General features: G+C 30.6%; 4 protein-coding genes across 4 annotated transcripts; 2 read left to right on the forward strand and 2 right to left on the reverse strand.

Moving 5' to 3' along the window:
- Positions 1 to 454: 454 nt before the first annotated feature.
- On the forward strand, positions 455 to 3,716 carry LOC107929497 (outer envelope pore protein 37, chloroplastic). Its single transcript, XM_016860932.2, has 6 exons — positions 455 to 1,163; positions 1,989 to 2,078; positions 2,748 to 2,918; positions 3,036 to 3,130; positions 3,242 to 3,362; positions 3,453 to 3,716. Exons 1-6 carry the CDS (start codon positions 741 to 743, stop codon positions 3,585 to 3,587), a joined length of 1,035 nt encoding a protein of 344 aa, XP_016716421.2. The 5' UTR covers positions 455 to 740; the 3' UTR covers positions 3,588 to 3,716.
- Positions 3,717 to 5,034: 1,318 nt separating this feature from the next.
- On the reverse strand, positions 5,035 to 7,753 carry LOC107929496 (pentatricopeptide repeat-containing protein At2g13600). Its single transcript, XM_016860931.2, has one exon. It carries the CDS (start codon positions 7,592 to 7,594, stop codon positions 5,111 to 5,113), a length of 2,484 nt encoding a protein of 827 aa, XP_016716420.2. The 5' UTR covers positions 7,595 to 7,753; the 3' UTR covers positions 5,035 to 5,110.
- A 1,944-nt stretch (positions 7,754 to 9,697) lies between these two features.
- LOC107929534 (dof zinc finger protein DOF3.7) lies at positions 9,698 to 10,971 on the reverse strand. Its single transcript, XM_016860975.2, has 2 exons — positions 10,771 to 10,971; positions 9,698 to 10,496 (listed from the first exon to the last, which is right to left on the reverse strand). The coding sequence occupies exons 1-2, from the start codon at positions 10,792 to 10,794 to the stop codon at positions 9,864 to 9,866; spliced, it is 657 nt and encodes a 218-aa protein (XP_016716464.1). The 5' UTR covers positions 10,795 to 10,971; the 3' UTR covers positions 9,698 to 9,863.
- An 11,608-nt stretch (positions 10,972 to 22,579) lies between these two features.
- LOC107929490 (uncharacterized WD repeat-containing protein C18H10.05) lies at positions 22,580 to 27,848 on the forward strand. The gene is made up of 7 exons (XM_016860925.2): positions 22,580 to 24,402; positions 24,493 to 24,583; positions 24,675 to 24,832; positions 25,914 to 25,965; positions 26,270 to 26,349; positions 26,446 to 26,539; positions 26,635 to 27,848. Exons 1-7 carry the CDS (start codon positions 23,251 to 23,253, stop codon positions 27,165 to 27,167), a joined length of 2,160 nt encoding a protein of 719 aa, XP_016716414.2. The 5' UTR covers positions 22,580 to 23,250; the 3' UTR covers positions 27,168 to 27,848.
- Positions 27,849 to 27,974: the final 126 nt, after the last annotated feature.

Consider the following 27,974-nt stretch of genomic DNA (forward strand, 5'->3'; position numbering starts at 1 on the left):
ATTATTAAAAAGAATCAAATAATTGAAATAAAATTAACATTTATTATTAAAAAAACTTAAAAATTATTTTTTAGTTTTATAGTTGAATTTCAAACAAAATATTTTATTGTAAAATCATAAAAAGCTTTAAAAATATAACTAATTACATCTTTTAAACAATAGATATTTTAAACAATAGATATTAGATCCCTTGAAATTTAACCCTTTTCTGTTTCTTTTCAATAGTTTATGGGATAAATTAATTAATTTAATAATAAAATAATTAATTTAATTCGATCTCTATAATAAAAGACTTATCAAGTACATTTCAGATTAATTTTGAAGATTAAATTAAAATGTTTAAAAGTATTAAATAAATTTAATATAAAAAATTTTAAGTTTTTATATAAGAAAAAACATCAAGAAAAATGTCAGGTTGACTTTGTCTATTAGACAGTTAACTATTGCAAGCAACATGCAATGTAAAATTTTCATTTTATTTCGGAGATAGGAATAGGGATCAGCGGAATTCTGTTTAAAATAAAAACCAGTAATTTCCAAAAATTTTCGCATCAAAATTTCCGCCAAATAACAACAATGGCTTCCTTTTTTTTTTTCTTTCAAACAAAGCAAAAGCGTATAGCTTCAATGGATAACTCCTCGGGACTCTGTTAAAAGTGTTGTAATCTAAGAGACCAAAGCTTCAAACTTTTAAAGCCCTTTGAAGACAAATACATTTTGCTTTGATTTACCTACCAGCGATGTTGGAACCATCTTCTCAAAAACCCAATTTCTTAATCCCACAGGTGTCGCCAACTCCGGCGGCTCCACCGCCTCCAATGGCACAACCACCTCCACCACCACCGCCACCTTCTCTAGTACGCACCTACTCCGACAAGTTACTGTCTCTTCTATCCGAAAGACCTTCCCTTAGGGCGACTTCGGAGTTCGACAGTGACAGCCGTGTGTTCTTTCACAAGGTGTCGTGTAAGCTGTTCGACAACCTGGCCAGTCTCAAATTGTCGTTCATCAACGATAGCAAACGCGAGATCTCGGAACCGCAGTTGATGTTAACGTCAAAGTACTTGTCAATCCATTACGATCCTGATGAACAAAATGCCCTCATTAGGACCTCTTTTGACGTGGGTCCCATGTTGAATTTCAATGTTGCCCATGATCTCAAGGTTTGCCCCTTTTTTTTGGTTTAAAAACACATATATATATTTACTTAGTGGTGTTGAGTTAGTTGGTTGGCATTGTCAATGAAAATTATATAGTTTTTGTTTACTCTTTTATTGAGATGCATGGGAGGTTTGAGAGATTGTTTTTTTGGTAATATTTGATAAGATGCAGCCCGATTTGTGCATTGGAGGTGCAAGTTTTCATGAAATTGATGAGGGGATTTTACTGAAATTTTCTCTCATATTGATTCTTGAAGACCATTTTGTTCATCCTTTTGCATTTGGATTTTCATCTTAAAAACCTCCATTTTCTTTTAGATGATGTACTTTTTGGAATCTGAAAATTGTTATTGCTTCTGGAGTCAATGCTATCACTAGGGGTGTTAAAGGTGGCATTGTTGCTCTCAAGCTATTTGAGAGTTATTGACTTAAACTTGAGCTATTAATCAAATCAAATTTGAGCGGTTTATAAGTCTAATTAAACATTTTGTTTTAATATTTTTTTATATTATAAAATTACATTTTTACTCTTGTTATATAGAAAGAGCTTAAGTACAAACGAGCTTAATTGAGCTTGAGTTCGATCTTAAGTACGAAAATTTATAAGCAAGCTTAATCCAGTTTGATTAAGTCTTGACCCAAGCTCTAGCTTAAAAATTAATGTTTATTCAAGTTCGAGTATTGAGCTTTGAGTTTCAAGTTGAGCTTGTGCTTGTCACTTTTCAGGTTTGGTTCGGCTCAGTTACACCCCTAGCTATCACGGTTGTTATTTTGAATATTTACTTCAAGCGACATGTGTTGTCCCTTTAATATTTGTATTTTTCTCAGGCACAACAAGGTGAGGTGTCTATGTATGCAAGCCTTCCCAGTCCCGGCTTTGGTGTCCAAGTATCATCTTCTTTTCCATATTCTGGTTTGGTGAGTACTATTTTTGTCCTAAGTATCTTCCTGTAATAATCAACCATTTATAGCATTAAGTTCTAGACAATTGGAGACTTAAATACCTTAATGTTCTTATACTGATAGGATGACAGCACTTATTCATATTAGTCCCATCAAATATTTATCTGAACATAGAGTTTGAAAAAGTATCAGGTAATTCCCGTTCAGCCGGTTTTCCTGGTTCTGACTATAGTTTTCAAAGGTGCAACCTGTGCTTAGGCATTAGAATCCTTGTGTTTCTTGAGGCATAAGGCACAAAAGAACACAAAAGAAAAAAGCTAACTTAAGTGAAGTAAGACACAATATGTAATAATGTGTGATTTGTTACTTTTGTATATGTATATGTGTGTGTGTGTTTTGCCTACAGTCTTACAAAAAAATGCGTCCGAGTCCACCAGACATATGTCCGATCAAATGTATGCTGCTTGAAAGGATAAGATGCTTTTGTTGTTTGACACTTAGATACAGTACATAGGTGCATGCCTTAACATGTGTCTGATTACTGGTATTGCTGTTGTATTTTCGTGCCTATGCATTATCACCCGTCCACCGCGCTTCTTTTCCGCTTTAATATATTTAAACAAGGTTGTAGCCTCTCTCTTTTTTGCCCTCTAATTACCTTCTGTTACTTTCCTCTCGCTGCAGCCTAGAGCAACGATTAGATTCCCGATGGGTGAAGTTACATTGGAGGAGAGAGAAGAGGCGGATGTACTGAGAACATTGTCGGTAAAGGGAATTCTTAGAGGTCAAATTTTAAACGGGGTCTGTTCCGCTCATTACGTTGATGAAGAACTGAAATTAAGATACATATATAAGGTGGTTATTCCTCATTGTTATAAAAGCTCTGCTTCTGTTCCTGTTTATGTGCAAAATTTTGAGTTTGTGGGTGTTTTCTTTTTACTAGATGGTTTCGATGTTTTTATCGAATTGCAGGATCAAGCAATGTCGTTTATCCCTAGCATTTCGATACCGTCGAATGCTGTATCATTTGCATTCAAGCGGCGTCTCAGTCCATCTGATAAACTGAGGTTAGAACGCTGCCATTTCTTCTATTTTGCTCAGGACATACCGAGCTCTTTCCGCAGTGGTGTCTGTTTTATCGAAGTGTTTTTATGATCGGTTTTCGAACTTATCCGCAGCTACTGGTACAAGCTTTATTCGAACAACTGGAGTGCTGTGTACAAGCACACATACAAGAAAAGCTTCAAGCTCAAAGCTGGATATGATTCAGAAGTCCGTCTCGGTTGGGCTTCTATATGGGTAAGTTCTTTCTATTGGCCGAACTTTGTCATCCTCGAAAGCAAGGCTCTCGTTATTTACTCGAAATAACTCCAAATATCCTCGTTTCAGGTTGGAGACAAAAACGGCAGGGCAAGGACAGCCCCGATGAAGATGAAAGTCCAGTTTATGTTACAGGTACCGCAGGATGACATTAAGTCATCGACGCTAATGTTCCGAGTTAAAAAGAGATGGGATATATTGTAGTGTAGTCCCGTGCCTGCGACATCCTCGTCTCGTTTCTCTCTTTATATTTGCATAGTTTCTTTTTTCCTTTTACGACGCTTGGTAATGATGCTAACTGTTATATAATCACGTCATTATATATTTTGATCATATCTCCTCTTTTTGAGACAATGCTTAAAAGTATTTATAGCCCTCTCTTCAAGTCATAAATAGAAGGACAATCTCATACATTAACAATAATGCCCATACTAATCAAGACTCAATCGGCAATGAGATATTAGTTAAATATTCATTATATACTTATTACATGAATGGTTTAAATTTGATGTATTAAACAAATTCTTATAATTAAATTTGTGATTCATTATATACTTGTAAAAGAATAATGCAAGTGCACATGATTTAAATATTCATTTAGTCCCTAAATTTGTTATTCACCCTCAAGTTAGTACTTATGATTCTAAGTTGGCACTCAGAATTTTTATTTTGTGAAGTCTTTTGGTAATTTATTGCAGTGATGTTAAGTTTGGTACGTGACATTTTTAGACTATAATACATGGTAATGTTGATATTATTATGATGTTATAATTCATTTTAAAAAAAAATAAAATCTTATTATTTAAAAAATTATAAAATTTTTGAAATTATAATTTTTTAAAATAATTAGAAAAGTTAGAAAACTAAAAATATATAAAAATATATACGAATTTAAAATGTTTTGTTAATAACATGAATAAAATTATTAAAATATTATTAAATAAATAGAATGGGATATAGAATATACAGATGCAGTGAGAAAAAAATTCTGTTAACATCAATCTGATTTAAAAAGAGATAAATACATAAATTCCTATCTTTGGCTAAAGTAAAATTCACAAAGAAACATCCTGAAAATTGGGAAGAAAGCTACAATCAGAGGCAATCCACTAAACGATAACAGGCTAAAGTTTGTTTACCACCATAACTGCTGCTATCAAAACTTTGCTGCAAATGCCTTTGCATATCATACGCCCTAGATGAAACCCATCGCAGATAATCGCCGGAAGTAGATGGAATCGTACTGTCCAAATGAAGCGCCCTTTCAACCTCCTCTTTCTCACCATCATCAACATCATCATCATTACTGCCACAACCATCTTCTTCTTCTCTTCTCTCATCCCCACCGTTGAATTCACATTTACAATCAACAACTCGACTCAATCTCTCTTTAGGCATCACATTGAAGAAAGACGACAGGCGAGAAAGATGCGTATTGGTGACAATGGAAAACTTTTATGTATTTTTATATAATTAAATTTGTATATATTTGTATAATTTTTTTAAAAAAATTAAAATATCAAATTATGACATCAGCATTACCGTCACTAATTAAAAAAACATGTACTAAAATTAACACCGTTACAAAAAAGTATTAAAAGTCCTGACGGAATGAAAATTCGGTACCAATTTGAGACAAAAAAAAATTATAAGTACCAACTTAGAAAAAAGTGACAAATCCAGGGGCTAAATGAGTATTTAAGCCAATGCAAAAAAGTTCCATGCATTTACATTGCCATTGTTTTCATGTGGAGGGTTAGTTTATCCAATGTAGCATAGATTTCCTCTGTTCTCTTATGAGACTTATCGTATGCAAGAAATACGTGAACATCATCCCTGTCTTCTATCCAACTACATCCTGGGATCTTATACATCCCAATGTCTTTAATTTTTTGTCTTGTTCTTGCTAGATCAGACCATTTTCCAGCATAAGCATATAAGTTTGCCAAGAGTACATAGTTCGCGGTATTATTTGTTTCCAACGCTATAAGTCTCTCGGCTGCGACTTCTCCCAACTCGATGTTGTCATGAATAACACAGCCGCTAAGCAAGGTACCCCACATCACTGAATCAACTTCCACCGGAACGCTCTTGATTAGTTCATAAGCTTCATTAAGCTGACCAGCTCGACTAAGCAGATCAATCATGCATGTATAGTGTTTTATAGTGGGTTTGACATCATAGTGCTGCATCAGATTGAATAATTCCCGGCCCATCTCGACTGACCCAACGTGAACACATGAAGAAAGAGCTGAAAGGAAAGTGACATGATCTGGCCTACAGCCATTTGTTATCATTCTTCTAAACAGAGCAATTCCATCCTCCCCGTTTCCATGCATGGCATATGCTGTTAGCATAGCATTGTGGGACACCAAATTTGGGTCTAAGATTCTATTATATGCTAGTACTGCATGATGTATACTCCCACATTTGGCATACATATCCACAAGGGCTGCCCCTATGTAGACGTCAGCATCATAACCGCATCGAACTGAATGTGCATGAACCTGCTTTCCCCGCTCGACGGTGGCTGACCTTGAACAAGCAGGTAAAACTATTCCAATAGTGTAAATGTCAGGCCTTATATTTGAAATCTGCATTTCAGAGAACAATTGCATGGCTTTATCATGGTGGTCATTTTCCACATGACCTGCAATGATACCGTTCCACGTATAAACATTGGGCTCGAAACCATCTTCTTTCATTTTTGTAAGCAGATGCTGAAGGTCTTCGATCTGATTGCAGCGGGAATAGCCAGATATCAGAGCATTCCACGTTGACGTATCACGCTCGCTCACTTCATTGAAAGCAGTTTGTGCAGCCATTATGTCTTGACATTTACAGTACATTTCTACCAAAGCTCCGCCAACAAAGGTATTATATTGCAGGCCTCTAATAATGGCTTGAGAGTGTATCTCTTTCCCGAGTCTCAAAGAATATGTGTCCGTACAAGCAGTTAGAACACTCCCTAGAGTGAAAGAATTGGGTTCGATCCCATCTTCTGTAAGAACATGTTTAAATAAGTTCAAAGCTTCATCAAACAGGGAATTATTTACATATCCAGACATCATCGAGTTCCATGAAATTAGATGTTTCTTGATAGCCATTGTCCTCATCTGATCGAATAGCTCCTTGGCCTTGGAGAAATTACCATTTTCACAATACCCAACAATCATTGTATTACAAGAGACCACATTTTTCAGTGAGAACTTTGAAAACAATTGGAAAGCACTCGTCATATCACCACACTTCCTATACACATCAATTAATCCATTGACAACAATGGGGTTAGACATGAACCTATGCCTCGTGATATATCCATGAAATTCTTTGCCAAGGATCAGCTTCTGTAATCTAGCAAAAGCTGGAAGAACACTTGCTAGAGTCTGTGCGTTTGGTTCAATGCCTTCTCTGACCATTCTAAACAACATCTCAATGGCTTCTTCATCATATCCATTTTGCGAGAAACCCCCAATGATTGCACTCCAAGAAACAAGATTTGGTCTTGAATTTTCGCACAAAGACATTGGTTCGAAAAAACCCAATGCTTCGAACACCTTTCCATTGATAGCACAAGCGGTAACAATAGCATTCCATGACACACGATCTTTTTCAGGCATTGTCTCCAACACCTTCTTAGCATCGTCCAAGCTTCCACATTTACCATACATATCAATCAAAGCATTACCTACATAAATATTAGAAACAAACCGATATTTAATCAAAATCCCATGCAATTGTCTTCCTAATTCCACGTTACCAAGGCCACTACAAATTTTTAACACAACGGGAAACACGAAAAAATCCAATAAAACATTGTCGAACTGTAATTTCTCGAACAGACAAAAAGCTTCTTCAAAAAGCCCGTTGTCAACATACAAGCTAATCATAGCTGTCCAAGAATACAAGTTTCTCAGCGTCATTTTATCGAACAACAATTCCGCATCACCCAAACAACCAAACCTTCCATACATTTGGAGCAACTTGGTGTCCACAAACTCCTGCCCGGAAAACCCAGTTTTAAAAGTATGAGCATGGACCTGTTTCCCAAGTCTGGGGTTATTGCAAGATTCGAGAATTGAAGCATAGTTGCTTGAACTTACTGGTTTATCAAACAAGGAAAGGGTGTTGGGCATGTGAGAGTGAGGTTTGGGAAGGTTTTGGTTCAGTGGTGGTGGGATGGCGATGGATTCCAACACTTGAGAAATCATTGTATTATTTTGGGTGTGGGCGGCAGGCCAGTAGCCAGCTCAAGTACCTGAAACGGAAAGCAAGGGAAATTGCTAACATGTGCAGTAATAGTAACAAATGACAAGGTGCCCCAAATTATAACGCTGTCACTGTCAGGTGTCAATTCATCTTAGAAAGGATAATTCATGGGTCAGTTTTGTTACAGGGACGCCATGCCCTAAATTATGGTCGAAGCGAAAATATAAAGGTTAAATGCTTTAATAATTTTAATTTTTATATTTTTTATATTCTTAAATTTTAATATCACTTTAAATGTAGCAATTAAATCTGTTTTTATTAATAGCATATTATATATAAGTTTGTGAATTTAATCATTTTTAATTTTTATACTTTTTAAAGTTTAAATTTCAATTCTATCTCAAACAGCAATTGTTAAACTCATTAACTAAAGAAAAAGTATTTGGTACACTTACACTCCACAAGTAGAATTAGGAATTGACAAGTATCATATAATAGTATAATAAAATATTAAAAAAATATACGAAAATTTCTTAAAATTACTTGTAGAATAAAAAATATATATTGTTAAGGTATCAAATACTAACCCTTAACTAAAATAATATTTTTTTAGTATCATGTAAAAATAACAAGCATATATGATAGTACATATTGTGTTTGACCCTTAAGAATTTTGAAAATAATAAAATTGAACTTAACAAATATAACGATTTTATTTTAAGTCAAGATGAAATTTTAAAATTAAAAAAATATGTAATTTAAAAGTGTTGTTTATAAATATTGATTAACAATAATTAAATTATTTTTACATTTAAATAATTTTCTAAGAATAAGTTGATTCATACTGAAATTATAACTTAATTAATTTAGGATTTAGCTTTATTATTGGAGTAGAAAATTGTTACTCAGGAATTACTTTACTTGAAAGTTGTTTGATTTTGGTTCAAAAATTTGTGATATTTAAAGTTATTTTATAAAAAAAATTAAATTATTAAAAAATGGGAATAAAAGCTTTTGAATAGTAAAAAAAATATTATACAATAGTGATTTTAAATGTTAAATGACTTAAATAAAAAAAATTTAAATAATACAATCATTATTTTGTAATTTTTTAAAATTATATAATTAAAATGTAAAATTACTAATAATTTAATAATGTTAGATTAATTTACAATTTAAAAAAAAATTATGGAGGCCATTAGATATTACATTTTATTGCCGACAAATTGATTCCTTGGGGATGGTTGAAAATGTTGCCCATCTCTTTCCCAATTTCATGACATTAAAACAAAGCCAATCGATCCCAATGAATTAAAAAAAGAAAAGAAACACACTGTATTACACACCATGAGAGAAAAATTATGTAATAAGTTTATAATAAAAAATTAAATATTGTTTTAATTAAATTGATAATGTTAAAAAATAGTGAATGTAAAGATATTTTTTGTTTAATTTTTTTATTTGTATAGATATTATATAAAAAATAAAATATTCTCATAAAATATTTATTATTTTATATAAATAATAAATTTTGATAAATTCATAATTAAATTGAAATGTAATTCATACATTACATCAATCTATTCAAAATTTTAAATAATAAAATACATATAAAAGATAAAATATCATAAATATATTTTATCTTTTAATACCTAAGGTCTACAAATATTCTAAGTGTACACAATATTATTCTATAATATATAGGAATGATAGAATCTTTAGAACAATCTTTGAAAAATATTGCTAAGGTGGAGATTATTATTATTATTATTATTATTATTCCGCACAGTTTCCAAGCAGAATGTTTACGCAAAGGTCCAATTTCAAATAAAATATTTATATAATAAAATATGAGAATCAAAATTAATAATAATATATTATAATCATATTTATTTTTTTACACAATATTTAAAATTATCTATAATTTCTCTTAATTCTAATTTATACATAAAAAATTAATACACTCAAATTTACTATCTTTTATTCATGTTTTTAAATGAAAAAATATGGACTAACAATGCAACCACCCAAAAAAATTCAACCAAAACACTAATCTGTTCGTAAAACATATGATCGAATAACCAAAAATCAAAATGCAGCAAAAGTGGTTCAAATTTGAGAGTTATTATTAAGAGATTATCTGAATACAAGTCTGGGCCCTAACTCAAACATCAAACTAGGTTGTCATTAGTGTCACTGATCTTGTAAGAAAAAGAAAACCCTACTTCTTCCTCTTTAACCATGTTAATATTAACGTAGGCTGTTTTCATTTCACCAATGTCCAGTAGATTCTCCCTGTTCTTTGTCCTCTTCCAATTCGTTCATAGTGTTCATTGGAACCTGCTTCGATTCCTCCATTACAGGAAACAAAAGCCTTTCACCATTTTCTTCTACCCCTTGATGATTCTCATCATAACCAGTTCCAAATCCATCACTAGAAAATTTTAGACCGGGGTCTAGAACTGGGAACCCACTTGAGTATATTCCTGTGTTGGCATCACCAATCTCCGGCATAAAGGGCAGCCTTTGCGAGCTATTGTAAGCCTCAGCTGGTACTACTGGTGGATATGCTAGGTTAATGACTTGATGATGATCACCTTCATGGATCTTAGGGTTTTGATGAATCAAATGATCATCATCAAGCTTCTTTGATGATGATGTCTTGTTCTTCCTTGAACCACCACCAACGGGAACATTCCTTAAGGAACCACCATGGGTCCAGTACCTTCTACAAGTCTTACAGAAGTATCTTGGCTGAGAAAGGCTGTAGTTGTTATAATAACAAAACTTAGTGTTTGTTGAATTGCACCTTGGACAGTTCAAATTAGCCTCACTACCTTTTTGAACCCTACCTGAAGATCTTGAGTATCCTCCTATGGCCATGGGCTTAGTTACCCCAATTCCCTGGAAATACATGAGTACTTCATCATCATCATCATCATCATCATCATAATAATAATAATAGATTAATAGTAACTTTTATCATTTCAACTATATATTAGTGGGACTGAACTGAACTCAAACAAGAATCATCTCATGGCTACAAAAAGGTGAAACTTTAAAGCTAGTTATCCATGAGAAAAGGGGAAAATGAAAAAAACTCAAAACCCAAAGCCATATATATAATGATGAATTCATATGAAAAACAACAAAAATTAAAGAAGACCCTTCACTTTACCTCTTCCCACTGAGTGGCCTCCATGGATTAAGGAGTGAGAAATAAAAAGCTGATTAGCCTTTGGCAATCCCCTGCTGATCTTAAAAGCCAAAAGAAAAAACTATATAAATAAAAGGACGAAAAAGACTTCGAGAGCTGGCCTACCACCACTATAAAATGAAAGAAAGAGGGCATTTGAAACAGGGACTATTTCGTCTTTGTGTTGTTATCTCATTATCATAAGAAGTAACAATGGCTACAGTCTTAAAGTCTAAAAATATGGAAACTTCGAATATATACCTGATTTTTGAAGGTCCTTTTTTAAATTGTGAAAGAGGAAAAGGACAAGTTTAGGTACAAGTGATGATCGGTTTGTTCCAAGTTTTATAGATAAAAAAAAATCATTGACATTGAACCCAGCAAAAGTTATAGGACCGACTTTCCTCATTGAAATCGACATTAATTCAATTCAATCATCTATTAATGTATTATTCTTCCCAAAAAAAAAAACTTTTAAAAAGTTATTACATTTATATGTTTTTAAATGTGGATAAATTATACTCAGTGTCACTAAATTATTAATAAGTTTACATTTTAGTCACTTAATTTTAAAAAGTTATAAAATGGTCTGAACTACTCGAAAGTTTTCATTTAAGTAATTGGGTTGTGAAAATCGCTGTTATATGGCCTTCTCTATTCGCACTACCTACACTAACCAAAAATTTTGCCGATTATCTTCTACAATTTAAAAAAACTTTTACCGTCACGAATATGCGACCAAAATCCAAATAGCTTTCTTTTTTATTTCCTACACTGACCATTGAATCGACTTGGATTTAATGTATATTATTTTTACTAGTCAATGTGTACTGATCCATCGTACCAGTCATCAAATCATCAATTAAAATTAGCAAACTAAACTTTTTTTAAGAAAAGAAAACTTAACAACCGATAACATAAATAAAAACTTTTAAATAATTTAGTGACTTAAATGAATTTTTTTTTTAAATTTAGTAACCATTTTGCAACTTTTTTTAAATTAAGAAACTAAAACATAAACTTATTAATAGTTCAGCGATCTTGGATATAATTTATCCTATATATATATATTAATATTCTTATTCAAATCCAATTATTAAATCATTATCCAATTAAACTCATATATTCAATAAATTGCATATATTAAATTTACAGCAGATTTGTTTTCCCAGGAAACCGGTGGATTTCACATTCACTTAGCATTGAAGCTTTAATCCAGTCCGAGCCCAGATAGTGTGATGAGACTAGCATTGTAAATTGGGTGGGTTAGATTGTTTTAGATTTGAATAAATTTAGATACTATCCATCTGGGCTTTCTCAAATAAATTTTGGGTTTAAATTATTTTCAAGTTATAAGTTTGAAATTTTAGAGTTATTATCATTTTAGAGTTGAATAGTTTGAGTTTGAGTTTGAATTATTGACTTGTTAAATATACTTGAATGTCAAAATAACATGAAGGCCTTTATACTAATAGTTAGAGTACATTTTGTCCCATTAAAAATAAGTTAGTCTCTCTACATTAGATTAAAGAGAAAATTGACCCTCGTGTTGAAGTATAGAGATTATTTTTTAACAGTAGAAATGAATGAAATTTTTAATAGAAAAATCAAATTACTCTTTCATATTTGAGCAAAAGGAACAAAATATTATTCTAACTCCTAGTATAAAAGCTTACCTGAATTTAAATAAATTAAAATTCGATAAATTAAAACGAGACCATGAGAAAAGTCCAAATTCAAATACCCTCAGGAGTCCAAGTTCATAGCCCATTTTATGTGGCCTCTGTGACTGTCGTGGGCTTAAACGGAAAGTTGAAGAGTTCATGTAAAAATGGGCCATAATTGAAAATTGTATTATCTCATAATATGTTGATTTCAATGAAACTTGGGTATTGATGGTAGATGTTGAAGTATTTTCATTACGCACAATATTAATCTTTAAATCTCGTCAAATATGAAATTTCTGTACATTTCGAGAAAGTTTCAAATGATGACAGTACTGTGTATCTCCCTCTCAACCAACACAGATTTCAAAACATTATGAGTTTTGATTAAACCACTTATGGACCACCTTATTGGTTCAGATTTCAAAAACACAAGAAAAAAAGGGTTTCTGTTTATTCTAGTAGGGTGGTCCAAAATGTAAGGCTTTTGTAATAAATTGTACAGCGAAAGCACAACATAAGCATTAAGAGTGTGAGTGGAGAGGTATCCGCCGTCAGATTAGAATCAGATGAACAACCACAAGAGAGGTGGTCCGATTTTCATCACCGTTGTTAAGCTGCCATCGGATAAAACCCCACAATAAAAGGCGGTGGTCCCTCCTTCACTGTTTCACTGTTTCGTTGTTTTAATATGCTGTGAACCGGGAAATTTTTACCTACTTCTAGGTAACGTCTTAGGTATGTTTTATTGTTTTAATTGCTTGTAATTATTAGGTGTTGTCGAATTATACTTTTTAATTATCAGATATTAGGTGAAATTTTGAGTAATAACGTAAGTAATATATTAAAATTTAATTTTTTATAAAAAAAATTTTAAATTATAAAAATTATATTATAATCATAAATAAGTACGAATATTTAAAATCTTAAAAATATTATAAAAATATTTTATATATTTTTAAAATTATATTATTTAAATTTTAAAAAAATTAACATTGTATTGAACATGTTATAAAAGTATTATTATATATTTATTTATAAAAAGTTGTGATCAAGTATGGACATAACTTATTTATGTATTCATATTATATATTATATTCATAAAAATGTTATATTTTTTTTCATAACTTAATTATAAAAAATAATTTTCTAAAGTTATAGAAAATTTATACTATCTATAAGAAGTATTATGAAAGTTTTGAAAAATTATATATTTTTTAAAAGATTATATGATATGAATTTTATATTATTTTTATAAAAATGAATTTGACCTAACATAAGTTTTTTCTCCGAATTAAGTTTATATAAGTTTTTTATAATTAAAGTTACAAACTATTTGGACTATGAACTTAAATATTATAAGGTTGATGCTAATTATATAAATAGAAAATATTTTTTTGCACTATATTATAGGGTATGATACCATTTGAGAGAATGATGCCAGACATAAACATCATAGACAACTCCCGAACTCTTTAATTTCAAACATTCGAGGCTTCAAAATATGGTTAATAAGACAATTGTTGTTTTAAAAAAACATTTATCATATTAACAAGTCACCTTAGTATACCATAAAAATCAATGTTAGATCGTATTAACATGATGCATATTTCATAACTTCAATCACAAGGGGAATTAAAGACAACCCATACTTTGTAGAGTACGTGAGAGAAGGAGATATTGATAATTTTAATGATGTGGATTCAAATTCAGATAATGATTAACTTAGTCAATGACCAGCATATAATGATAAGAAGTATATGTTAAATATTAAAAGGGAATAACCCAACCAATATGCAATAGAAAAATTAGATAAAATTGCATATGATGTTTACTTTTCTTGCTATTATTATTAGTAAACGTATTATTGACTACTTTTTTAGACTAACATAACATATATGATGATTTGGTTTTAATTTTTGTTACTTGTTTAGAAATTATTTTTATCATACTAATTTTTTTAGTAGTTAATATTTAAAAATAAATAAATTTTGTAAATGTGTAGTTATAACTTGTATTACCAGACGTGACATAAAGAATTAAATATAATTACACTTTGTTAACCAAACATGTATAAGAAATTGCAATTCTTTATAATTATAATAAAAAATAATTACTACCTTAATAATTAGACTTTCATTCAATTACTCTATATTGTCCAAAAAAATCTTAGTTTTTCTTTCGGTGTTGCAAGGTCTAGAAAAAGGCGAGGATGTATTCGAAATTCGTACTATTTTTCATAAAGTACAAAATATAATGTTGTTGCATTACAACTAGGAATCGAAGGAAAAGAAGAGCTTAAATATGATATTATATATATCACAGAAGAATTTGTTTTTTAAGAAAAATTTCTTAGTATTTTCTTTTTATTTCAGAGATAAATATGAAAAACATAGTTGTTTGTGTATGCAATACGTTGTTGTGGGGGTCGTCTTTTTTTAGAAGTTTTCAAAGTGTTGTTTGTCAGGCAATTGACCAATCTCCCAACAACCGAATGGATTGTCCCTTAGACGTGTCGTCTCTCGTACTTTGCCAGAGCTAGTGTGTCGTGTGGCTATCCTAAAGGCCTAGTTCACAGAGTTGAGAGCGCTTTGACCGTTCGTGAGCGTCTCACCGTTGGTGGGGTTCGACCCCCTAATCTATGGTATATAGGTCACTTGTTGGGGAAGTTGGTACTGCTTAAGTTACATGATAAGTGTCAAAAGTAACATATTTTAGCCTCATTTTTTAGTGTATTTTTGGGTGATTATGTGGTGCTACTTTTTAATTGTATACTCCTAATCCTTTATATTCATGTTTTGATGTTTAATAGAGCACTTGAGAGCAATAGAGTGAAAAACGGATGAAAATTAGAACATTTGAGCAGTCCGAAAGCTAAACAAATGCAATAGAGTTTCACACGTGCAGACCACAGAGCCATGTGACTCAAACAGGCGTGTGGATTTCAAAAACCGTGTGCGTTGACAACTAAAAGTGACGATTTTTAGGGTTTTTTTTTTTGCACTTGGAGAAGGTATAAAAAAAGAATACAAGAGGAGGAAAGCAGCCGTAATAGGATAGCAAAAAATTACCCAAAGAACACCATTGAAGTCGATTTCCAAGCAATTTGCCATCAAGGTTAAAGAGTTCAAACTGATTTTTGAGGGAGTTATCATGGATTTCTTTTATTTTAATGGTTATATTGTATTTTTGTTGTCCATTTGTGCAATTATAAACTAATTCTCTTAATACCTAGGGTGGATGAACCCTAGAATGGATTCTATTTCTTGATTTCTAGTTTTATGCAATAAAATCTTAGTTTATTTGTTTTCAATTATGAATGCTTAATTATTCTTGAGTTGATAATTCTATGGTGTTGATCCATGTTTGATGTGTATAATTCTGAGGTTGAATAGACCATTCTTGTTGTTATGTCTTACATAATTGAATGGAGTTGCATACAATCCTGAAAACAGAACAATATAAACTCTCTAAAGGATAATACTTTCGATTGTTAAGAGATCAATCGATTACCTGATGAACGATATTTCAAAAATTTCTCATTGATTAAATGGTAGCAAATATGCTCATTGACATCCTTCAAAGTTTGAATTCAAATTATACTAATGACAATTTACCTATCATTTCTTTGATAGGGATTAACCAAGCGCTTTCACTCCATAAATCATTGAACAAAGGGAAAGGTAAAAAATCCCCTCATGATCAATAGTCACTTAAATTAAAAATAAAAGAAAGAAAAAAAAAACACCATCCATGCAGAGAGAGAGAGAGAGAAGTGGATTCACCGGCCTACCCCACCAGCAGCAGCTTGTTTGGTGGGAACTGTCTGAAGCCATGACATAACATTCAAATGGACAGCTTTTTCTTTGTCTTTTTCTTTTTTCTTCTTTAATTTCTTCCTATGGTATTTGGTGCCATAGATTTTAGTTTTCCAATATTTATGAATATGCATCCGTAGTACTATACACTGGGTGATGAGCCCCATCATCACATTTATCTATATTTCTATATCACTGTCACAAATCACTCATCCTTACCTGCCCTTCTTCATTTTTTTTTCCTTTTTTCAGTTTCAATTTTTAAGTTTTTCTGCCCTAAATGGCTCTGTTAGTTAGTTGCAGTAATTTATTTGTTCATTTTATACCAAACGCTTCTCTCAATATTGATATTGGATGGACTCCATTTAAACATACATATCAACACTGTAAATTATAATTTCGGGACAAAATAACATTTATTAATTGAAATTGGTAATATTTTCATTTTAGTCCTTGATTTTTTTATCTATTTAATTTTAGAGTTTGACAGATTTTCTCAATTTAATTATTAAACTTGAATTTTATTAAGGCATAATGACGTGACATAATATTAAACTACAGTATCTTCATTTGAATTTCTTTTTTTCTTTTTTAACTTAAGAAGAAATTATGATTTCTTTATTTTGTTTCTTTTAGATTTTATAAAAATAAAATAAAATTTACAAGTGATAACATGGCACAATCTAAAAATGCCATACCGTCATTATCTTAATAGAAATTAAGTTCACAAACTAAATTGAAAACAAAAAAAAATTGTTAAGCGTAAAGATTAAGTGGACCTCCAAAAATATCAAGAATCAAATAGAAAAAAATTATCAATTTTTATTGATTAAATATTATTTTATCCCTTAAAAAATTAAAAATTATAACCATATCAACAACTGCCATGACAGTATATAAAATATTATTTTAAGCTTAAACAAATCATTTAAAATATATTACTAAAGAACATGTTGAGAGCTTAAATTAAAAAAAATTAACTATTTATGTCACGTAATCAGTCAATCTTATATTCTTATTAATATACTATATATAATTTATTTTACATATACATTGTTTACAAATAACTATGCTCACCGAATCCAACAAAACAAGAAGTTAAATATTATTAGAATTTGTTAATTCATCTAAACTAGAATTATTCATGGCCCAGTCTGTCAGTATTATTTTTAAAAAAATATTTTTTTAAAAATATATAATATATGAAATATACTAAAAATATTAAAATAAATATTTATTAACAAATTAAAAATAAATTAAAAAATATTTATATTTAAATAACACAACATAAGTGTAACTTAACAAACAAATACCTCTAAAATAATAGCAAAATTAACAATAAAACAAAGTGTTATACAATATTCAATATAGTAGCAACATAACAATGAAATGGTAACAAAACACTAAGAAAACAACATCAAAATAACAAAGTTTCTTTTATTGCAAATTCAGGCCAGATTGAGTCCGGGCCAAAAAAACCTTACCCGATACTTAGCCCATTTTCTAATCTAACCTTATTTTTTTTATCTAAATTTATCTTTTGAGCCTATATTTTTATCAAAACTCCCTTATTTTTTAAACAGGTTTTCAAACCGAATCACATGGCTTCGCCATAAAGAACTCTAATCTCAACGTAAGGAAATATACGAAATTACAAATCATGAATGGAATTTTTTTTAGAATCATGAATATGAATTATTATAACCTAATCGTGAAATATCTATATTTTAATTATTGAGGTAAGAAAATTTATAATAATTAATACATGCATATATTAAGAAGGGGATATCAAATATGCATAATATACACATATATATTATTCACCTTTAACCTAACAGCTTTTTTAATGTCTATAATTATTGTAAGAGGAACTTTCCAGCAGCCCAAAGAAGAAAAAAACCTACAAATATTCGTACGTGGAAAGGAAAAAGAAAATTACATTCTTATGGAAACAGCATCGAAATTATTGAGAAATTATATTTAGCCAACTCCCTGCTTAATAATATATTCCTTAATTAATTTAAATCGAGAATAATATTATAAGATGAAACTTCCACAGCCCAATATTTTTCCATGCTTTCGTATAAATTAAATATAATTTTTATGGTTGCAATAATTATTTTACTTAACTTTAATATTAAAAAATATATAATTACTTATTTAAAGTTTATTAATAAAAAATATAGATAGGCAATCTTTTTACTTCATCTCCAACCCATAAATAGAATGATAATGTATTTTAGCGCACTCGAATTTACGTATTTCTATATTGATAATAATGTTTATGCTAATCAAACTAATACTCATTCGACAAAATTAAAACATATTTCAACTTAAAAAAAATCAGTAAAAAACTTTACCACAATCCCAAATGGTGCATGCATGGATCACATAGGTGGTTTTCAATGAAATTTCTTGCTTAAGAAACAAGTAACCTATCAGTTGTTTTTTTTTATGCAAAATATTTTTATAAAAACTTGAGAAACATAATTTCTTGGACTTATTTATTTATTTATTTCGAGAACACAAGTGTGCATATATAATAAATAAGAAATATATACAATTTTATTTTTAATAAAATATTTTTGAAAAAAAAACTATTTTGATTTTCAAAGTCATGCAATGCATGTATATGCGGGATGGAGGTAGGATGGTGCACCAACTTTTGGAAAAGATTTATGATTTAACAACCACCGTCCCCCCCCCTCCCCAATAAATGTGCACAACCCATGCCACCTATGGGAACCATGTGCGCCAAAGCAATGATCCCAACTCAATGACTTTGCCTACAAATATTCTAAATTCCAATACTTTTAGCAAAAATCATGGCTAATTAACCATTTTTTAACAAAAAACAAATATTTCTTAATGAAAGGGGAATTTTGTTCAAGCATGACGTTGTTTAAGGAACGAAAGGAGTGAGGACATTGAAATCCTCATTTTTAACTAGTATTATTTAAAAAATTCGATGCTTTTAAATTTATGCATTCTTATACCAACATGATATTGGTTTAGTGCTAATTTATACGCTAATTCAAGTAAAGGCGAAGTTAAGAATTATTTTTAGAGTTAGAATTAAGTTATATATAATTTTAGAGTTAAAATATAATTTTATTATTGTATTAGTTTATATTTTTATAATTTTAAAAAAAATTAAATTAAAAATTATTATTTTTAAAAGGTCAAATCATAAATTAATCATTTATAATTTTATAAAATATGAAAAACCAATGTGATAATTTTTTTTTATTTGTATTTTAGGGCACTTTGGAACACTTTAACCCTTTCCTTAAACATAATGCAACTTTTTTGTATAGAAAAATGCTAGTAAAATTTGGGTTTGCATTATTTATAGAATTATGGGTTTTATTTAAACATTTATCAAAGTAATATATGTTTTTAATTATTTATTAAAATAATATAAAATAAATAGTAAAAGTTTAAAAATAAAAGTTAAATCATCATGGAGGATGGCTAATTCTTTTTTTTTTCTAGTAAGTTAACATAAAAAAAATCTGTCACATTAAAATGTCAAATTGTCATCGTGAATAATGATTTTAGCCATTCATTATGATATTGTTGAAAACATGTTCAATTGATAAATAATTTTCAAGATAAGTTGTTTTAACAATTAAATTTCATTTCTATGTGAAAAAAAAATCTGATAGGTTTGTATTAAATTTTGTTAAGTTAAACCCTAATTATCGAAGCTTAAAATAACACATTAATATTGTATATGGACCTAAATGATCAATCAAATCATTGAAACAAAAAAGTTTTTTCAAGCATTTAAATTTATATTGATATTACAATAAATAAATAAATAAATAATATATATATATAAATGGCGTAGCTTAGTAGAGACCTAAAGACTATAACTTCTCTTAAAATGATAAATTTTTAATTTAAAATCTTTATAATTTATAAAATTTTAAAATAATAATAATAAAATATATTATTATTATTATAAACGTATACAATTTAATTTTTATCTCTCACCATATTTTTTTGGACTTCGTGAATGCACATAGAGATTTAGATCTAATTCTTTTAAAAGGATATGTATGAATTTGTTGAGCACAATAAGTGCTACACATTTTCAATGATTAGATACTGTAGATAATGACTCCTCTGTAGCCAATGTTGATATGGTGAAACAAAAATGTTTTTTTCTTTTTTTAAGAAAAGAAAATATAAGTTCGAAACAATAAAGATTTGATGGGAAGGGGTAGATTCTTCACAAGTACCTGAAACCTGTGACTGAACCATTTATATAATATCATTGTTTTCTTGTCTTAGAACTGGCTGGCTTGTCCTTTGATTTCCTCCTCTCCCCCCCCCCCCCCCAACTTTTTTCATTTTTAAACCACTTATAATCAACTATTTCGAATAGATTAGAATGAGAATCAGTTAAAGTATTCATTTAAAGAAAAGATTTAAATCGATTAATTCACGATTTGGTATAATTTAATTATATATAATTAAAAAATTACTTGTATTGGATCATATAAATCGATCCACATTACAATTTTGAAAACTTTGAGAAAAGATAATTGTAGAATTAAGAGTCAATTTCTCATTAAAAAAATGTTTTTAAAAAAGTGTTTTTGGAAAAGTAGTTTTAAAATGTTTATTTAGACATGAGGTGGTTTTAAAGTATAAAAAAAATTTAAATAATATTTAAATTTGTTAATAGTATAGTATATGAAAATATATAAAATTACATTATAATAAAAAATATTTATTAAATAATTAATATTATGATATAAAATATATAAAATAAAATTATAATGGACTCAATGAATCAAATAATATATTTTTTAAGATTCAAATAATAATCTTATATATAATTCAACACTAATCAAACCCAACTTGAGTGAAATGTTTTATTGATTAAAAATTAAGTTGTCGATTGATTCTTAACTCGATTGATATGGGTTGTTATTAATGTAAAAAGATATAGAATCAAATGTACTGAAACGCATTATCCTCCTACCTTCCATTTTAGCAAACCCTATTAAAGATGTCCTAACATATTTTGCTAATTAAAAAAAAAAGATAAAATAACCAAATTGATTGAATTAACTTCTAATCTTATAATTTAATCAATTTCATTTATATTATATGCTGTGCTAACAACACACAATAATCAGAAAAATCAATACTTTCAATTGTTATATTATTATTTTTTTCTTGTAAATTCAATTATTGAGAATACAGCACATGAATTTTCAAAATGGGATCCAATAAGAAAATATACAGTACAAGCACAAGCAATGGCTATGCATAATGCATGATTCTGTGTTGGGCCACCATATAGATTTTTAGCCGAAATTATTTTAACTCAATCTCAATTCTAAAATTGTTTATGTAAAAATAGATTATTTTTTAGATAATTTTAATTAATTTTTGATAACCTCAAATATTAAGAAAATAGTTTTAAATTTCTTTAATAATACTCAAATTTAAAATATAGAAAATTTTTAAAATAATAATAATCGAGAGGTTATTGACAGAAAGATTAAATGTTAAGATTATTATAATATAAAAAATTATGAATATTGCATTAAAAAAATTAATATGAACACGAATTTGTAGTCCAACTCAGCTACATCTCATTTCTTTTCAAACTTTTTAAATGCTTTTGCATGTTCTCCATTAATCGTATATAAATTTATTGAAATAATTGATTTAAGAAAATATATTTGATTTTAAAATAATTGAAATGCATTTCTATTTTAAGCAATGCATTACATATAAAAATTTATATTTTTTTAAACATTACATAAAATATTTAAATGAGAATTCCCCACTTAAAAAATAGGTTAAAATATGTAATAATTTTATATAATATTTATAAAATTAAAATTTAGTCATTATATTTTGATTTTTAAAAATTTACATTTTTTACTTCTCAAATTTTAAAATTCAGTTGTAAATTTTAAAATTAGAAAAAAAAAACTAACTTAATAATCATATAACTGAAAAAAGTAATATTATAATAAACTTAAATTTAATAAACTAATTTTAGTGTTATCCGGTTAAACTTAAATTTTAAAATAAAAAATAAAAAATTTTAAATTATAAAAAATTATGACATATTTTAATTAAAAATATAATAAGTTTAAATGTCTCATTCAAATTAAGATTTAGTATGTAAAATTTGATTTTTTTTCCAAAAATTGAATTGATATCGCTTAATTAATGAACTAATTTCAATCACATACTTTATTATTTAGTTTTTTTAAAAAAAGTATATATTATTTTATTTTTTATATCATATACCTTTTTTTTCCCCCTAGTGTTTCCCTTCGCTTCCCCAGAGAAAGTGAGTTCGAGAAGCTCCAAAAATTGTTGTTAATGGATGCTTCCATCTATGCCATCTTCAGTTCCAAAAATATCTCATAGAAAACGAACCCAATCCCCATTGTAACCCAGTTCTATAAACTAAAATCTCCCCATTGCTTAATTAATCACTTTGTAACTATAATTTCTTAATATATATTTTTCTTCACCCGTTTATTAGATATCTTCAATTTCCTGTTACTGGGTTTCGATCTCTCAGTTCAGAAAAACTGTTTGATCCCTTATTTTTTGTTTTTTTTGCAAGAAATTGAGTTAATTTTTGTTACAATAAAAACTTATTTCTATATTAAAAATTTGGGTTACTTTTTGATTCAATGGGAAAGACCAGGTGCAATGGGTATGGATTGGGATCCAGGTTGGATCTCTTGGGTTTCGTTAATTGTTATTAATTGTTTTGTTTGTTTAATTTAGTCTTTGTTTTTGTTAAACTTGTTATTTGTGTTTTGTGTTTCTTGTTTTCCGAGCTTTATTTTCAGCCTTTTATTTTCATTTTCTATTTTCTGGGTTTGTTCGTTTGGTAGGAATTTAGAATGACGTACAATGGTTAAGGGTTTACAAGAAAATATTCTCATTAGTACCTGAGGGTTTTCATGGGTTGAACTCAACAGAATAATATGGATAGTTTGAGGGAAGACGAGGAATGTTCATTTTTTGATGCTAATGAACACATTGGAACAATGTCTGGTTTACATTCTGATTCAAATTCTGGTTTTGATAATTGGTCTGAGAGTAGTTTCGATGTATGGATTCGTAGCCCTCGAAGTGTTAACAAACGCCGCATTAAGTTTTTCGATTGGATGGGAGATAGTTTAGACCGAATTTCGTTCAAGAATTCAGTAGATGAACCTAGTTTGGAAGGAGAATTTAGCAGGGTTATGGAAACTAGTGATGCTGTTTTGAGAACACGAGGCTCCGAAGAGTTCTCTTCGAGCCGGTCTTCAATGTCTTGTTGGTCTAATGATAATCTTGATTTGTCTGAGGAGTCGAGTTCGCGTGATAAGTTTGTATGTAGGGAAGGAAATGAGGATTGGGGAGAAGAGTGTGGTGTTGATGAAAAGCTTCAAGATGGGGAGGGAATTGAAGGTTGCGAAACGAAGGTGGATCAGTTGGTAAATGGTGAAAACAGCTCCACTTCTGAGATCCCTTGTGTGTCAATGACCTCATTGCAACAAGTTACAGAGAGGGAAATGGAGAAGCAGAATAAAACCGAGAGAATGCCAAAGAAAGCTAAGAACCGGTGGTTAAATAAATTGATTACACGTTTCCTGGATAAACAGGTTGAAGATGATTCATTGAGTGGTAATAGAGATAATTCAGTTTGGGGGAATAAGGTTCAGAGAGTTAAGGTTCATCAATGCAGGAAAAGAACAAAGGAACTTTCTGCACTTTATAAGGGACAAGTTATCCAGGCTCATGAAGGTTCAATTTTGACGATGAAATTCAGTCCTGATGGACGGTACCTAGCTAGTGCCGGTGAAGATGGCGTTGTACGAGTATGGCAAGTGGTGGAGGATCAAATGTGCATCGACCTTGATATCCCAGAGATGGATCCTTCCTGTTTATACTTTACGGTGAATTATCTTTCTGAAGTGAAACCCCTCGTTGTAGATAAGGTAAAAGAAGGCAATATAAGAAGCCCGAGGAAGACATCTGAATCTGCGTGTGTGATCTTCCCCTCCAAAGTTTTCCGGCTAGTCGAGAAACCATTACATGAGTTCCATGGACACACTGGTGAGATCTTGGACCTCTCCTGGTCCAACAAAAATGTGAGTGGAACCAATTTACGTACATGTTTCTAGAAAGGGAAAACATATATTTTCATCTTATATGTCTCCGTTTTGTGTTCCATGTTTCAGTTCCTGTTATCTTCCTCGGTTGATAAAACCGTTCGTATGTGGCAAGTTGGATGTGATGGTTGCCTCAAAGTATTTTCTCATAGTAATTACGGTGCGCTTCTATCATTGAACTTATGTTGTATTTTGGTGCATGATCTTGTTCTGATTTCTGATAAAGAATTTCCTCTTATATTATGATGCAGTAACCTGTGTTCAGTTTAACCCTGTGGATGACAATTTCTTCATTAGTGGTTCAATAGATGGAAAAGTGCGCATTTGGTCAATTTCTGGCTGCCAGGTTGTTGACTGGATTGATGTAAGAGATATAGTTACTGCGGTGTGTTATCGCCCGGATGGACAGGTTTGCGTGATTTTCTTCTAGTGGTTTAGAATCACACTGATACGGGGTTGCGCGCGGACCAAGATCGAGTTGCCAAGTCACGGGAAATTCCTACGAAAACCCTAAACAATCAGATCCGAAACGAAACAGAAAAATTAAAAGATTAGAACTTTGAATTTCCAGATCTGAAATAAAATCCCCAAATCAGCAAAGAATCAAATTGAGAATAGAAATAAGTGTTAGGGTTCTTGAAACCCTCAAGGAGATTGTGATTCTGCCCAATTGAACACTAAGATAGTTTTTCCCAAATTTCGACAATCTAATTTCACCCAAAAAGAGTATGGAAAAACCCTAGAAATTGGGGATTTTTGGGCTGATTCCTTAAGATAGAAAAAGGCTGAAAACACAATAAGAACAGAAAATAGATTAGATAATGATTCAGCACAAGTAGAAATAAAGAAAGAATTGACAGTAAGAAATTAAAAGATAAGTCCTAAGAAGCCTTGAAATCTCGAAAGATCTCACAACTCCCTTCAAACGGCTCTAATCTCCCCTCCAAAGAATATCAATGGCAAGAAGAAGGTTGAAGATGGCTCCCACAATCACAAGATTGTTAAAACAACTTCTAACGAAAACTCAAGAGAGAAATCTTGGAGAAAACTCAAAGAAAATTCTGCTCTTAACAAATTTAAAATTTTAATAATAATGATGAGTGTTTAACAAGGTGGACAGCCATGCCTTTAAATAGGCCTTATAACTAGTCCTAATCTAATTAGAAAACTAAAATAAAAAAAACTCCTAATTTTTTTAATATGGAAATTCGGTCAAAGGTCATTTTATCTGGGACTCTTGGACTGAATATTGACATAAAAATTTAAACTAAGTAAATAAATAAATAAATAAATAAAAATAAAACTTTACAACTTGGGCCACTTTGACAATTTGGCCTGATTTTCAACTAAGTATGGATGAATTTCTTGATTGGGCTGGGAATTTGCTTATTGGGCCTCGCCTTCAAGAATTTGGGCTTTTGTGACTCGTACCACACACAGTTGAGCACTTTGAACTTCGAGATAAACAATCTCTTTTTCTATTTATGCAGGGAGGAATTGTTGGCTCAATGACTGGCAGTTGCCGCTTTTACGATATGTTAGGTATGCTTCCTTTGATAGGGATTCATATTTGTTCATGGATTGACCTATATTCATCAGTTTTATGAATCATATACATCAATCTATAGGCATATGCATTTTTGGTCTGTTTCTCAAAATCCTTATTCTTGGGTTTGTTCGTTTGTGCCTACCTGGGGTGGGATATAAATTGCTTCAGTTTAAGTGATCTAGAAGTAGTATCTGAAAGTTTTTCTAGGCATAGGCTTTAGAAATATGTTTCTTTCATTAAGCAGCTTTTACAGTTTGACTGATTCGTAAGAAAACCGATTTTATGTTGCTTTTTCAGACAATCAATTGCAACTGGGTGCTCAGATATGCGTAAATGGGAAAAAGAAGTCGCCCTGCAGAAGGATAACTGGCTTGCAGGTAGTTCTTCTCATCCTCGGTTTTGAATTTTGATCACCATAGGCTTATCTTAAAAACCAAGATGTGCAGTTGTCAATAATGTATTATTCATTTCAGTTTTTGTCTCAAGATCCGAGCAAAGTAATGGTAACTTGTGCGGATTCACAAGTCAGAATTCTTCAAGGACCCAACGTGATTGGCAAATACAAGGGTATGTTCCCACTGTTCTCTAAACTCATGACCGTGCAATTTGATGCCTTACTCGTATTTTTCCCCAACTTAAGCTGTCTCTTTTTTTTTTTCCAGGTGCACATAACAACGGGAACCAAACATTTACGTCAATAACAGCAGACGGGAAGCACATTGTTTCAGCTTGTGATGATGCTAATGTATATATATGGAATTGCGTTCATCAGGATAAGAATAGTATCTCTCAGTCTAAAGATATAAGATCTTGTGAACACTTCTCTGCTAATGCATCCATCGCGATCCCTTGGTGTGGCCTGAAATATGGGAACACAGAAAATAGGCAGTTTGAAGTACCACTGGAGGATTTACCCCATGACCTTCCATTTTCGTTACCTTCTTATTTCTCTATGGGCCATGAATATTCTTCAGAGTCTTTACCTAAGGGATCTGCAACATGGCCGGAGGAAACACTTCCTCCATCCAGTCCATTGTCAATGCCGTCTTCAATCCATAAATCCCAGTACAAGTTTCTGAAAACTTCCTGCCAGAGTACATTTGATTCTCACGTTTGGGGTCTTGTTATAGTGACAGCAGGATCAGACGGTAGAATCAGATCATTCCTCAATTACGGTTTACCAGTACCCGTGTGAAAATACCAGTAGAATTTAGTCCCAACAAGTGGCTGGTTTTATACGGTTTCAACAAAATCCTTCTTGGAACGAGTGTGTGACTGAGGTTAGCTTATCTGAATATCCAGGTTAACTTCATGATTGATTTGTTACTCGAGAAATCTTTTGTCTACTCGCCTGGAAAAGATTACGCATGTCATGTGTTGAAAGGCAATTGAGATATATTATATGCATAATGCAGGCATCTGTAGCCTGTAGGACCATGTAAACAACCTCTTCCTTTTGTTTATCTTAAATTGGATTAGAAATCAGAGGTGGTGGCTGCAGTTCGTTCCGGGGATAAAAAATGGTGGGGGTGCTACTTTGAATGATTGATTTGTTTGTCTGCCATTTTAGGTCTGCCTCCTGGTAGGGGCCATTCAAACCTTTTCATGGATTCGGGAATTTACCAGGCTTTATTTTTCACCGAACCGGCTTCCGTGCTTCCTTGTAATGCTTGAATGCCTGCCGGTTTGGTCACACTTGCGGTTATGGTTGATAATTCTTTGCTAACACATTCATAGTAACATCTTGTAGAGTTATTTCATTTTTTACCCCTTTTCTCTTTTGTTGAAGACTGGCCTGGATTTAGGCGCACATGTATTTTAGTCAGTATATATGTTGTAGCATTCATTTGACAAAGAATCAAGAAGCTTTACTTTAGTTTTGAATGTCCATGATATGTTTATTATTTATTTATGATTTTCAGCTAATGCTGAAGATTGATTAAAATTTCAAAGGTAAAACTATACCAATCACTATGATTACTGAATCTTTCGAAAATTTTTA

The sequence above is a fragment of the Gossypium hirsutum genome, chromosome A12, assembly GCF_007990345.1.
Source record: "Gossypium hirsutum isolate 1008001.06 chromosome A12, Gossypium_hirsutum_v2.1, whole genome shotgun sequence".
In the NCBI taxonomy this organism is placed as follows: Eukaryota; Viridiplantae; Streptophyta; class Magnoliopsida; order Malvales; family Malvaceae; genus Gossypium; species Gossypium hirsutum.